The sequence below is a fragment of the Scyliorhinus torazame genome, chromosome 1, assembly GCF_047496885.1.
Source record: "Scyliorhinus torazame isolate Kashiwa2021f chromosome 1, sScyTor2.1, whole genome shotgun sequence".
Lineage (NCBI taxonomy): Eukaryota > Metazoa > Chordata > Chondrichthyes > Carcharhiniformes > Scyliorhinidae > Scyliorhinus > Scyliorhinus torazame.
Window position 1 is genome coordinate 269675360 of NC_092707.1, and position 15119 is coordinate 269690478.

A 15119-nucleotide genomic window follows, 5' to 3' on the forward strand; every position below is an offset into this window, starting at 1 on the left:
AGAAGGCTACTTCACGAACTGATTGGAGATTTCAAATCTGAAATAATTCACTTGATTCTAGAGGTTTACATTCACTAGTTTTTTTAAGGATATCCAATGAAATGCTGATTGAATCATTTGGCTATATATTACCATGGAGTAAAGGATGCTTATGGATAACTGAATATAGGCAATAGAAAAATATTGTCCATAGAGCCCAAACTGTAATAATCACCGTATACGCACTATACAGCAGAAATAAAAGTTATTAAATATCACCCCATAAAGAATTATACAAACTTTGCACCTGTCAACTTTGGCAAGCAAGAGTCATCACATCAAACATCTGCCTGGTGGAATGTCTAACTTCAGAAATTAGTGTTTATTGGTCAGTGATATTGACATTTAGATGCCCTTCATGCAATTTACAGGTTCAGATAGAAATACAAGACGTTCTGACACTACCTTTGGCAACTTCTTCAGTTTTTGCTTTCAGCGGTTGGAGTACTCCTCCAGTGGAAACCTCAAAAGTGGTACCATATTGCTGTCCAATCACGTTGTCCAAGTAAAACCACTGTTTCTCAAAGGTGATTTTTCTGGAAGGCAAAGTTCGAGATCCATTAAGTTCTAAATTGAACAATTACGTTTCATTCAAAGTCATAGACAAAATCACTGACACACCTAGAAAAAATTCTTATTTAATCTTTTTTTTTTTAATTGTCACAAGTAGGCTTACATTAACACTGCAATGAAGTTACTGTGAAAATCCCCAAGTCGCCACATTCCGGCGCCTGTTCGGGTACACGGAGGGAGAATTCAGAATGTCCAAATGACCTAACAGCACGTCTTTCGGGACTTGTGGGAGGAAACCCACGCAGACACGGGGAGAATGTGCAGACTCCGCACAGATTGACCCACGCCGGGAATCGAACTGGGACCCTGGACGCTGTGAAGCAACAGAGCTAACCACTGTGCTACCGTTAGACTCCAGGCATTTATTTTAGCCAATATCTTGAGCGAATGGCTCTGGTCCAGACACGTTTCTTCATCCAGAAATAATTACATAACCTCAACATGCCAGCAAAAGTAAAAGTTTTTACTCTAAACTGTTCAATAAAATTTGAAATTCAAGATGCACAGATAAAACTTTTCAATTAGTTTTGGTGAAGAAGCAAATAAAAATTCTAATGTGTTAAGACAGTACAAAAACCCAGCAGTTTGAAGCGGAGTACATGACACCATAAAACGGAGGGCCACAGAGGTATGATTTCTGCCCAAACTCCAAGTTCCCAGTCTCGCTGTTGTCGGGAGGCAATGAGCACCCTTTGTATCTGTGGATGAAAGCTGGGGTAAAAGGGGGAAGTTAGAGAGCAGAGGATGTAGGGGTGGGCCCCTAGGAGAAAAGAGAGGGGGAAAGAGCACCACAGGCAAGGGACAAGGTTCAGGAGGGGCTGGTACGGGAATTGAACTCCTTCTGTTGCCGATGCTTTATCAATCATACATACTATTATTTAATGGGATATACAAAATCTCCTTACATTTTCTCATGAGAGATTTAAGGAGTTCATTGACTCCATGAATTCATATTAATCTATTGATCGCAAAATTTAATATAGGTCCATTCGAGGGAAGCAAAATTATATTAATATGGTACTTTCATGATTGCAGGTCAAATAATGTTCTGAATGGGTAACGGATAATCCATTACACTTGGCAACGTGGAAGACTATTAGTGGAGTAGCTCTCCAGAAAGTCATTGATTTGCAACTTTTCACCAGAGAGCTACAGGTGAGATCCCGGAGGACTGGAGAATAGCTAATGTGGTACCGCTGTTTAAGAAAGGTAGCAGGGATAATCCTGGAAACTATAGGCGGGTGAGCCTCGTCGATAGTAGGTAAATTATTGGAGAGAATTCTCAGGGACAGGATTTATACCCATTTGGAAATAAATGGACTCATAAGCGATAGAAAGCATGGTTTTGTGAAGGGGAGGTTGTGCCTCACTAACTTGATCACATTTTTTGAGGAGGTGACAAAGATGATTGATGAGGGGAGGGCGGTGGATGTTGTTTACATGGGCTTCAATAAAGTCTTTGACAAGGTGCCTCATGGCAGACTGGTACAAAAGTTGAAGTCACACGGGATCAGAGGTGAGGTTGTAAGGTGGACACAGAACTGGCTCGGTCACAGAAGGCAAAGGGTAGCAGTAGGAGGGTGTTTTTCTGAATGGAAGGTTGTGACTAATGGTGTTCCACAGGGATCTGTGCTTGGGCCTCTGTTGTTTGTAGTGTACATAAACGATTTGGAGGCAAATGTAGCCAGTCTGATTAGTAAGCTTGTGGATGACACCAAGGTTGGTGGAGTGGCAGATAGTGTTGAGGATTGTCAGAAGATACAGCAGGACATAGATAGATTGGAGGCTTGGGCAGAGAAATGGCAAATGCAGTTTAATCCAGACAAATGTGAGGTAATGCATTTTGGTAGATCTAATATAGAGGGGAAATATACCGTAAATGGCAAAACTCTTAGGAATATAGAAAGTCAGAGAGATCTGGACATGCATGTCCACAGCAGCGGCTAAACAGCTGGCTTGTAATGCAGAACAAGACCAGCAGCGCCGGTTCAATTCCCATACCGGCATCCCCGAATAGGCGCCGGAATCTGGCATCTAGGGGCTTTTCACAGTAACTTCATTGAAGCCTACTTGTGACAATAAGCGATTATTATTATTATTATTATTATCTTTGCAGGCGGTAACACCATGGACAAGGTAGTCAAGAAAGCATACGGAATGCTTGCCTTCATTGGATGGGGCATTGGGTATAAAAATTGGCAAGTCATGCTACAGTTGTATAGAACCTTGGTACGGCCATACTTTGGAATATTGCGCACAATTCTGGTCACCACACTACTAGAAGAATGTGGAGGCTTTGGAGAGGGTGCAGAAGAGGTTTACCAGGATGTTGCCTGGTCTGGAGGGTGTTAGCTATGTGGAGGGGCTGAATAGATTCGGACTGCTTTCATTAGAAAGAAGTAGGGTGAGAGGTGACCCGATAGAGGTCTACAAGATTATGAGGGGCATGGATAGAGTGGATGGGCAGGCACTCTTTCCCAGGGTCAGTCACCAGGGGGCATAGGTTTAAGGTCTGTGGGGCAAAGTTTAGAGGAGACGTGCGAGGTTTTTTTATGCAGAGGGTAGAGTGCCTGGAACTCGTTGCCAGGGGAGGTTGTGGAAGCAGATACATGAACGGCATTCAAAAGGCACCTTGACAAACACATGGATAGGATGGGTAAAGAGGGATACGGCACAAGGAAGTATTGAGGGTTTTGGCAACGGTTGGTATCATGACCGATACAGGTTTGGAGGGCCGAAGGGCCTGTTCCTGTGCTGTATTGTTCTTTGTATTGATTGCAAATGTATTACTCAGAATCCCTACAGTGCAGGAGGACATTTCACCCATTGAGTCTGCACCGACCCTCCGAAAGAGCACCCTACCTAGGTCCAGTCCAATGCCCTATCCCCACCTAAACTGCACATCTTTGGACACTAAGGGGCATTTTCCCCGTGCCTGCATGGATCTCACCCTCACAACCCAAAAAGATGTGCAGGGTAGGTCATTTGGCCAAGCTAAATTGCCCCTTAATTTGAAAAAAAAAGAATTGAGTACTCTAAATTTATTTTTGAAAAGTAAATAAACTAATCTACCTAAGTTGCACATCCTTGGACTGTGGGAGGAAACCGGAGCACCAGGAGGAAACCCAAGGGGAGAACGTGCAAAATCCACAAAGTCACCAAAGGCCAGAATTGAACCCAGGTCCCTGGTACTGTGAGGCAGCAGTGCTAACCACTGTGCCGCCCTTATATCTGTAAGGTTTTGAATAAGCACCAACTCTTAGCAGACTAGTACCCAATTCTTTTTTTTTCATATTAAGGGGCAATTTAGCGTGGCCAATCCACCTACCCTGCACATCTTTGGGTTGTGGGGGTGAGATCCACGCAGACACGGGGAGAATGTGCAAACTCCACACGGACAGTGACCAGGGCTGGGATCGAACCTGAATCCTCGGCGCTGTGAGGCAACAGCGCTAACCACTATGCCACCATGTCACCCCCAACTCCTAGCAGACTATTTGCAAATAGAAAGGAGCTGTTGGGAGCAGGAGAGTCTTTGTGGTGTGCCATAGGCTAAGATTACAGGAGGCAAAGGGCCTGTTCTGTCCACCCAGTAGTCAACGGAGCAGCTGGAATTTTTAAACACTAAGTTCAGCCAGCAGAGGAAGGAGGCTCTGGCCAAGGTGAAGGAGCCGCTCAAAGCAGGTATTGAGAGAGTGGAACAGAGGCTGCAGTCCCAGGGCCAGGCAATCCAGAAAGTGGAGGAGGCGGTGGAGAAAGAACGAGGAGCAGCTAGCCTTGTTGTGGCCAAAGTGGGGGTGATGCAGGAGACCCAGAAAAGGTTGAAGGAAAAAGTGAAGGATCTGGAGAATCCCTCCACAAGGCAGAATTTGAGGATTGTGGGGTGCCCGAAGGCACCTAAGTGTGGAGGCACGTATGTGGCCAAAATGTTGGAGAAATTGACCGGCCCCTGGAGGTCATCCGAGTGCACAGGACACTGATGCGGAGGCCGCATGCGGGCGAGCGGCCAAGGGTGATGGGGTTGCACCACATTTTGGATAAAGAGAAGATTCTTCGGTGGACAAGGCAGACAAGACCCGGGTGCAGAACTGGCAGAGAGGGCGGCCAAGTGTAATCGGGTCAAGGCTGTCCTCTTCAAGAAGGGGGTGAATTTCGGGGTGCTGTATCCAGCCCGCCTCTGGGTGACTTTCCAGAAGCGAAATTATTTTGGTACGCCAAAGGAGGCGATGGAGGATTTGAGGGACAATGGACTGGCAGGAGAAGGAGGACATTGAGCTTTGGAGGAGCTTGTGAGGAGGTTTCTTTGTTTGTGGGAAACTGTTCCCTTCAAAATGTTTCTTTGGTTATGATGGCGGAGTGTTTTTTTTTTGGGGGGGGAATATCAAGGGTAAGTGTACCTTTTCCTTTTCTGCGGGTGGGGGGGGAAAAGAGAAAGAGTGTGGACGGGGTGGGGTAGGGGGATTGGAAGCCTTGGACAGGGGCTGCCATGCTAGTTGGATGGGATAGTTAACGGGAGTACAATGGGGGGGGTTGGCAGAATGCAGGCGTAGGGGAAGGGGGGTCATGGTTTGTTTATTGGGGCGGGGGGGGATTGCTGTGACGCAGTTAGAAAAGAAGTGATGACGGGGCATCTGAGGGTGAGCTGGGAGGGTCACATGACACAGACCAGGGCTGATCCAAAAAAGGGTATGGCTGATTGGCAGGGTAGGGGGCTGGGGATGGGGAGCACCCCCCCAGTCAGGCTTGTGACGTGGAAAGTGAGGCGTTGAATGGGCCGGTCAAGTGGTCAAATATGTCCATGCACCTGAGGAGTCTGAAGACGGACGTGGTCTTTTTGCAGGAAACGCACTTAAAGATAGGGGATCAGACAAGGATGGGTAGGGCAGGTGTTTCACTCGCGACTGAACAAGACGACGAGGGGAGTGGAGGGACTGGTGAATAAGCAAATTAATACGGTTAACGGGATGGAGGGTCTTGGAGCCGTCGAAAACGGGGTGGTGGGTGAGCATCTTGGCAGAAATCCTAAGGCTGGAGAAGGTCAAGTTTGTTTTAAGGGTCAGTTGATGGGTTCGCTCAGGGGTGGAAGCCGTTCATTGACTTCTTTAAGGATTGAGGAGTCAGCAAAAGGGGAGGGGGTAAGGTGGTGAAAACAGTGATTAGCACTGTTGTTTCACAGTGCCAGGGACCCAGGTTCGAATAGCAGCTTGGTCCTCCGGGCACTCAGGTTTCCTCCCACAAATCCCGAAAGAAGTGCTGTTAGGTAATTTGGACATTCTGAATTCTCCCTCAGTGTACCTGAACACGTGTCGGTGTGTAGCGACTGGGGGATTTTCACAGTAACTTCATTGCAGTGTTAATGTAAGCCTACTTGCGACACTAATAAAGATTATAAATGGGGAAGGCATGACAGGAGGGGACACAATTGGGGAGCAGGGGTGAGTGGGGTTGATTATTTATAATGTTGCATAATTTTACTTTGGTCTGTTTTTATGAAAATGCTTGAAGAAAAGATTTTTTTTAAAAAATACATCAATGAGATAAAATGACTTAATCATGTTTAGTGATGTTGGCCGAGGCACAAATATTGACAAATAGGACTAGGGAATCTTAAATGCCCACCACTGAAACCAAGTACAGTAATGGATGCTTAAATAATGGACATTAATATAACATTTTGAACATCCCTTAGACTTTTGAGACAAACTCAATCTTGGATGTACCACGAGTTCTTCTATGTGCATGTAAAAACTGCCACTGCTCATACAATGTCAACATGCAAAAGCAAATTTAGGACAAAAATTACTTGCAAAATAAAGCATGAAGCAAGCGCATGACTTTCCAGATATAAGAGTTTCAACGAAACTACAGAGGACAAAAAAGTGAGTGCCATGCAAACTACGTTTCCCAGGTTTCAGCTTCTTAAATACCAAAAGTTCAAGAGGATTAATGCAGGCAGAGTACAGCTGTGTACCGCTGAAAATCCCGTTGGTTCAAAAAGAAAAGAGATGATAAACGTACACAAGTCAAAACATTATGTGGATAGGGCATTGAAGTCCCTGTTAAAGTGTTATAAACTGGAAGAATTCTGTAGCAACGTCATACAGGCTCGAAACATTAACTCTTTCTCACAGATGCTGCCAGACTTGCTGAGTTTATCCAGCATTTCATTATTTTATTAAAATGTATCTTGGAAGAAAACCTCGTCTGCCAGCATCATTTAAGCTGAAATCTGCGAAACTTTGGAAACCAAAGGCAACGTGCATGTCTCCAGAAATGCTGGAGCTCCTTTCCCCTTCTCTTCCTCACACTTGCTGGACAGAAGCCCGGTTGCTGTACCTTCCGCTCTGCACCTGCACGGCTTTAAACACCTCCTCTCGCTTCAGGACAACATGGTCCCCCTCACTGACAGTGTACTGGGCCCCGTTGCCGACAGCCGGCAGCTCCCCGGGCCCGGACATCATCATCGCCGCCGACGCCACGCTACTCTTCCAGGTCTTGGCCAGGCGCCATCAATCCCCCCCGTCCCGGAGTGAAACAAATTCAAACACACAAAGACTGCTAGGTTAATTTAGACAATGACCAGTGTGTGGCTGCAGGTGAACTGCTGCCCAACCGTTAGCGGAGCTCGCGGACTCCTCCCGCGGCCGATTGAAGCGAGCGTGCAGCGCCGGAAGTGGAAACGGCCAGCAGTGCGCAAGCGCGTCAGTCAAGCCTCCCCACGTCTTACGCACGCACGTCAGGTAGACCCCACCCACTTCACCTCTTACACACGCGCGAAAGCTCGACCCACCCACCACGTCGCACACCCGCGAGTTAGACCCCTCCCACGCCATGTCAGACGCACAGGCGATTCATGCCCCACCCACTCCATAGTAAAAGCAAAATGCCGCGTATGTTGGAAATATGAAATAAGAACAGAAAATACTGGATAAACTCAGTATGCCTGGTAGAATCTGAGGAGAGTGAAACTGGGTCAACATGACCCTTGTGCAGAACTCCTTGTCATACGCATGCGCGACATTCAGCGCCTCATCAGGCCGCTCGCACGCATGCGCGTTAGTCATGCTCCGACCGCCCACTCCTCGCCGCACATGCGCGTAGATTCCGCCCTATCCTGGACAACTCCCGTTTTTACGCATGCGCTTTGCTCAAACTCCGCCCGATCTGGCGATTGGCGGGCGGGAGAAGGTGTCTTTGGCGGTTCAAATTATCTGCTGGGTTCAATCCGTCCAACCATAGCAACGCAGCACCTGGAGATAGCGCAGTGACGGGGGAATTGGACAGAGAAGAAACCGGCCGTTCGCAGATTGATTTGGAGAACCACAGCCAGGAAAAAACACCCTCCCCATCCAGTGCAGTATCACTGGTACCAGCCTCCCCAACCCAGTGCAGCAGTGTCACTGGGACAATCTCTCCTCGCCAATCCAGTGCAGCAGTGTCACTGGGACAACCTCTCCAATCCAGTGCAACAGTGTCACTGGACAGTCACTCTCATCCAGTGCAGCAGTGTTACTGGCCCAGCCTTCCTTTCCCATCCAGAGCAGTGTCACTGTTTGCAGCCTCCCCCATCCAGTGCAGTGCCATTGGTAACAACCTCAACTTTTCGTCCCACCCCCATCTCCAATCTTGGCCAGGACAATAATCTTCAATGTGCTCCGACTGGAGAGGTGGCAGGAGCTGGAGAGGTGCCAGAGGGGGTCTGACTGGTGGATGGAGGGGGAGGCCCTGGAGAGGAAGAGGAAACTGGGACAAGTCCAGGAGAGGTGGAGGAAGTAAGTCCAGTGCATTTTGAAGTGGGAAACAATGTGCCAACTTCTCATATTGTGGAGAGCACAATTGTGGATACATATCCATTTAGGCTCCCCTCTGGTACTATTCTCCAGCCTTTCAAAATTCCTCACGTTACCACTTCCTACTAAAACCAACGCTCAACCCACCTGTCCCCACAAGTTACCACCCTGTCTCCACCTTCCTTTCCATCTCCAAGGACCTTGAATTTACCCATCTCTTTTCCATTTTTCTAGTTGAATCCTTTCTGCCAAATTTTTGTCCTGCTGAGCCACAACACCCTTACCTAAAATTATATATTAATTTAAACTGAAGCTTTGCTGCAGCTTTTGACATGGTTTACCTTGCCACCCTCCACTCAGCCTCTCCTCTGTTGAACAATCATACATATGGCATATCTACTGGCACCTTCAGTGCAGCGCTTTGCATACCCCAATAATTCTTCCGTGGTCTCCCCTGTGCTTTTAGTGTCAGAATCTAAAATCATGGTGCCAGCTTCTATATGCCTCCCTGAATTACCCCTCTCGACCCTTCCACTGCTTCTGTATTGCCAGGATACTTGTCAGACATTATTCCAACTTCCTTCAGTTAAAATCTGCAAAGACTAGAACTATCATCTTGTGCCACTAGTAACAAACTCTATGTTTATTCCTGATTCCATTCCTGGATTTGACCCCTTTCTTAAGCTGAACCAAGATGTGTGCAACTTTAGCATCCCGCTTGAATATGATTCCAGATCCTCCTTCATCTACTGCCACCTCTAACATATCACCCCTACCTTGGTGGGCTGTTGTTGAAGTTCTCCTTCACGTCTTTAAAACCTCCCAACTTGCTAACTCCATTGCCGTCCGAGTCAACTTACTATCCTCTTCCTTCCATAAGCTAGTTCAATCAAACCTCTGCTTCCAAAGAGCAATACAGCACAGGAACAGGGTCTACGGCACTCCAAGCCTGCTCCGACAATGGTGCTTGCCTAAACTAAAACCGTCTGCACGTACGGAGTCCATATCCTTCCATTCCTACACTATTCATATATTTGTCATATTCAGCAACAAGATACCCCAACCATACTCCATGATTTTGCCTTTTCATTCCCCAATGTTTACAATTTAAAATTCAAGATCTTTCTATGGCCTTTCCCTCCATTCTGCTTTAATTCCCTTCAACAGCAATCTGCCAATACTCTCTGTTGTGCATGTTCTGTCACCTTATGCATTTCACTGTATGCAGATCACCACCGATTGCTGTGGTTCAGGCATCCAGGTTGCTCTGTCTGAAATTATTCCTCATCCACCATCTTTACCTTTTCAGACCCTCCACATTGCCCAATCTGAAATTGTTTCTTAGGCTTATTGTTGACAACTTTTATGCTCCTGAAATATGTAGTTTTTATGTGTTAATTGCGAGATACGTGTACTTATTGTCATGAGAATTGCTAGCTGGAAGATTTTATCTCCACATGAATTGATCCAAGAACATATAAGCATATGTAATACATTATTTAAATATGTAATTCTTTATTTAAATATATAAAATATATATGCGGCAGATGTTAGAAATCTGAAGTAAAAAAACTCAAAATGCTGGAAACTCTTGACAGGCCAGTAGCTTTGAGGGAGAGAAAAATGGGCAATGTTTCAGGCCATTGATATTTCATTAAAACTGCAAGACATTGGAGATTTTTGCAAGGTCAAAGCTTCAGGAAAAATGAGGGGTCATTCTGGAAAAGGTTGGAGAGGTGTCAAAGGTCAATAAGAATAATGTTGCAAGACAAAAGGGGTGCTAATGGTATAAGTAAATAAATAAAAATGTGTCTGGAGGAGTGTGAATGGTTAACTATTGTTAGATTTGAACTTTAAAAAAAAAAAAAAATCATTCGTCTTTCAAAAAATCATTCTGGTGCAGTTCTAAAGTAGTAGCAAGTAAAGTTGTAAAGTCAAGATGTGGAGATGCCGGCGTTTGACTGGAGTGGGCACAGTAAGAAGTCTTGCAACACCAGGTTAAAGTCCAACAGGTTTATTTGGAATCACTAGCTTTTGGAGCGCAGCTCCTTCATCAGCTGAGTCATAGATAATTCTGAGATAACTCAGCAGGTGTGGCAGCATCTGTGGAGAGAGAGAAACAGAGTTAACTTTTCGAGTCCGTATGACTTCAGGGCTTCAACTTTCAAAGATTTCTCGGAAAGATATAACATGGGTAGCTGCAGCTATCTGCACACTGTCCCAACAAGATGCCACAGTCCTCTCTCAAGGGTATTAAACAAAATGCACACTGTGTGGTATTCCCCCCCCCCCCCATTGGCCTTTTCTAATTAGATTGCCAACCAGTGGCAAATTACTTTGATGCTATGGACCCATTCCCACTCCGATCTAAACACAGACTGTTCAAACACGTTTACAGACATTTCTTCCTTCGGTCTGGGTAAGCTTTGAGAACAGATAAACCCAACAGAATCTCTTTTAATTGGTTTGGATCACATTCTTGCCAGTGAGTGAAATTCCATCTGCTAATCACAGCATTGTGATTAGCAGCACAGTAGCATAGTGGTTAGCACAATTGCTTCACAGCTCCAGGGTCCCAGGTTCGATTCCCGGCTTGGGTCACTGTCTGTGCGGAGTCTGCACGTTCTCCCCGTGTGTGCGTGGGTTTCCTCTGGGTGCTCCGGTTTCCTCCCACAGTCCAAAGATGTGCAGGTTAGGTGGATTGGCCATGCTAAATTGCCCTTAGTGTTGGGTGGGGTTACTGAGTTCTGGGGGTAGGGTGGAGGTGTGGGCTTGGGTAGGGTGCTCTTTCAAAGAGCCGGTGCAGACTCGATGGGCCGAATGGCCTCCTTCTGCACTGTAAATTCTATGATTGTTATAGACAGAATGAGGCCATTTGACTTTTCGAATGAGCATTTCACTTAGTGTCATTCTCCTGCCTCCTCCTAACCCTGCAGATTTTCAAATAATCATCTGATTCCCTCTTAGAATGCCTCAATTGAACAGATTATTAGCTGAAAGTGATTTGGATCAAAATTACTTTCCTCTTACAAATTAAATGCTCATGTATGTAATTTTATTTCAATTATTATCACATTTTGCTTGCATAGCGCTGAATGCGCTTTGCCTTACATTATTCCTGAACTTTGAATTGTATTTCATGCTGACTGAGTTTTAAAATTACTGCTGACCGTACCAGCATTTAAAAGCTGTATTTATTGCATGAATTACAGATCACATTATTTCAAAATATGAAAGGTCTATTTGCACTGTTAAATAATTCTGATCAATGATTGAAACATTTTGTTTTAAGGTTTTCAACAGCTAACACCTCACTCACGCTTAATTCAAGGAACTTTGAATCAGTTTTTACCGTATAAGGGCTGGAAGCTTTACTTTTCAGAAGGTAAGCCTTTCTTTGAAATCAATTGTATTGAAAATAATTTAAATTACTATATATACTCATGTAAAAGCCAAATTTTTGTGACCAGTTTTTTATGACAAAAGTCATAGGGTCGACTTTTACAATGTTTTAGGGGGGCTTGCGTGGTCTGGGCCCATGTGAAATTCCAAAAAGGTCATTGCAATGGAATAAAGTAAAAACCCACACAAATAAAGAATTCATATTAATTATTTAACATTTATTTTATAATATTACAATCTATGTACCTTTCATTCTTATTAATTACCAACATTTATTAATTTCTTTACCGACACTCATTTCTATTAGTATTTATACAGTTCATTGAAATTCAACTCAATAACAACTCCTGGATTAATAATAATCTTTATTAGTGTCACAAGGAAGCTTACATTAACACTGCAATGAAGTTATTGTGAAAATCCCCTAGTCACCACACAGGCGCCTGTTTGGGTACATAGAGGGAGAATTCAGAATGTCCAATTCAACTAACAAACATGTCTTTTGGGACTTGCGGGAGGAAATCGGAGGCCCTGGGGGAACGTGCAGACTTTGCACAGACAGTGATCCAAGTCGGGAATCGAACCTGGGCCCCTGTCGCTGTGAAGCAACAGTGCTAACCACTGTGTTACTGTGCCGCCCTATACTTTGGTCCTGAAATTACTCCTGGAAAAATAGGGTTGACTTTTATTAAGGTGTACAAAAAATAGTTTTATTTGGCCAGAAATCATGTGGTCGACTTCATGTGAGACTGACTTTTACATGTGGTAATAATGACAAATGTAGATCGGCTGACTAGGGGGAGGCCATATTGGATTTGGTGCTTAGCAATGAACCAGGTCAGGTGTCAGATTTCTTGGTGGGTGAGCATTTCGGTGACAGTGACCACAACTCCTTGACCTTTACCATAGTCATGGAGAGGGATAGGAACAGACAGTATAGGAAGGTATTTAATTGGGGGCGGGGAAATTATACTGCTATTAGACAGGAGCTGAGGAGAATAAAGTGGGAACAGCTGTTCTCGGGGAAATGCACAACAGTAATGTGGGGGTTGTTTAAGGAGCACTTGCTGCAAGTGCTGGATAGTTTTGTCCCACTGAGACGAGGAAGGAATGGTATGGTGAAGGAGCTTTGGGTGGCGAGAAGTGGAGCTTCCAGTCAAGAGGAAGAAGGAAGCTTCCGTAAGGTTGAGGAAGCAAGGATCTGGCATGGCTCTAGAAGATTACAAGGTAGCCAGGAAGGAACTTAAAAATGGACTTAGGAGAGCTAGAAGGGGGCATGAAAAAGCCCTGGCGGGAAGGGTTAGGGAAACCCCCAAGGCGTTCTACACTTGTGTGAGAAATAAGAGGATGATCAGAGTTAGAGTAAGGCCGATCAGGGATAGTGGAGGGAACTTTTGTCTCGAGTCTGAGGAGATAGGGGAGGCCCTAAATGAATATTTTGCTTCCGTATTCACTAGAGAGAGGGACCTTGTTGCTCGTGAGAACAGCGTGAACTAGGTTGAAATGAAGAAGGAGGATGTGCTGGAAATTTTGACGGGATATACCATATACCCAGGGTTACTATGGGAAGCGAGGGAGGAGATTGCAGCGCCGTTGACAATGATCTATGCATCCTCACTATCCACTGGAGTAGTACTGGGTGATTGGAGAGAGGCGAATGTTGTTCCCCTGTTGAAGAAAGGGAATAGGGAAATCCCTGGGAATTACAGACCAGTCAGTCTTAGTCTGTGGTGAGAAAAATATTGGAAAGGATTCTGAGTGATAGGATTTCTGATTATTTAGAGAAACATAATTTGGTTAAAGATAGTCAGCATGGCTTTGTGAGGGGTAGGTCATGCCTCACAAGCCTCATTGAATTCTTTGAGGATGTGATAAGACACATTGATGTATGTCAGGCAGTGGATGTGGTGTAGGTGGATTTCAGTAAGGCATTTGATAAGGTTCCCCATGGTAGGCTCATTCAGAAAGTTAGGGGGTATGGGATACAGGGAAACTTGGCTGTCTGGATACAGAATTGGCTGGCCGAAAGAAGACAGCAAGTATTAGTGGATGGAAAGTATTCCGCCTGGAAGTCGGTGACCAGTGGTGTCCCACAGGGATCTGTTGTGGGACCTCTGCTCTTTGTGGTTTTTATAAATGACTTGGATGAGGAAGTGGAAGGGTGGGTTAGTAAGTTTGCTGATGACACAAAGGTTGGTGGAGTTGTAAATGGCGTTGCAGGCTGTTGCAGGTTACAACAGGACATTGACAGGATGCAGAGCTGGGCTGGGAAGTGGCAGATGGAGTTCAATCTCGATAAATGTGAAGTGATTCATTTTGGAAGATCGAATTTGATTGTTGAATACAGGGTTAAAGGCAGGATTCTTGGATGTGTGGAGGAACAGCGGGATCTTGGGGTCCCTCAAAGTTGCCATCCAGGTTGATAGGGTTGTTAAGAAGGCGGATGGTGTTTTGGCTTTCATTAACAGGGGGATTGAGTTGGCTGAAAAGGCTGTAAGAAGGCACAGAGAGGAAAAATGTCCAAGTTTGGGAGAAAAACGGCCATGAAAAAGTGGATTAACGAAAGTCCGCCGTTGAGTGGAAAAGTCAGCGCAGGAACTGTAAGGAAGGCGGAGGCTGGAGCACCAGGGGAGGCTGCATCGCTCACAGCAGAAGAAATTACCAAGGTGATGGCTGTGGAACTTGAAAAACAGTTCACAAAGCACATGGAAGCGATGAAGAAGAGATGGGGGCAGTATTGAAAGTGCTGGTGGAGAAGGCGATTGCCCCGATAAGGGCGGCGGTATCAAGCGCAGCGGCGGAGGTGCGGGAGCAAGGTGAGACACTGAAGGAAGTGGAAGAGACAGCACAATGATCAACTCATCTCGATGGGGAAGGAGTTGCGGAGGGTGATAGAGACCAACAAGGGTCTGTGAGCCACAGTGGAAGTCCTGGAAAATAGATCCAGGCGACAGAATCTGAGGATTGTGGGTCTGCCCGAAGGGGTGGAAGGCCCGAGGCCGACGGAGTATTTTGCCACGATGTTGGTGAAGCTTTGGGGAAGGGGGATGATCGCTCTCGATATGAACTGGATCAGGCTCATCGGTCGTGGAGGCCTATACCAAAGATGAGTGAGCCGCCAAGAGTAGTAACTATGTGTTTCTGTAGGTATAGCGTGAAGGAGAAGGTCCTGTGCTGGGCAAAGCAGAAGCGGGTGGTGCAATGGGCTGGAGATGGTATACGCTTATACCAGGACTTTACGGTGGAGCTGGCGAGGCGGCGGGCTGCCTTCAGCCGGGTGAAGAAGGCACTGTACATCAGCAAGGTGCAGTGCGG

General features: G+C 45.7%; 2 protein-coding genes across 2 annotated transcripts in view; one reads left to right on the plus strand and one right to left on the minus strand.

Moving 5' to 3' along the window:
* trmt6 (tRNA methyltransferase 6 non-catalytic subunit) overlaps positions 1-7294 on the minus strand; it is a 42816-nt gene extending 35522 nt beyond the window's left edge. The window contains exons 1-2 of the mRNA XM_072504515.1: positions 6949-7294; positions 445-575 (exon numbers count right to left, since the gene is read on the minus strand). Of these exons, the coding sequence (XP_072360616.1) occupies positions 445-575; positions 6949-7076 (259 nt within the window). The 5' untranslated portion in view covers positions 7077-7294. The remainder of the gene's footprint in view (positions 1-444; positions 576-6948) is intronic.
* A 448-nt stretch (positions 7295-7742) lies between these two features.
* The window catches only part of mcm8 (minichromosome maintenance 8 homologous recombination repair factor), a 44967-nt gene continuing 37590 nt past the window's right edge, over positions 7743-15119 (plus strand). Inside the window, exons 1-2 of the mRNA XM_072506013.1 lie at positions 7743-8384; positions 11695-11787. Coding sequence (XP_072362114.1) covers positions 8261-8384; positions 11695-11787 — 217 coding nt within the window. The 5' untranslated portion in view covers positions 7743-8260. The remainder of the gene's footprint in view (positions 8385-11694; positions 11788-15119) is intronic.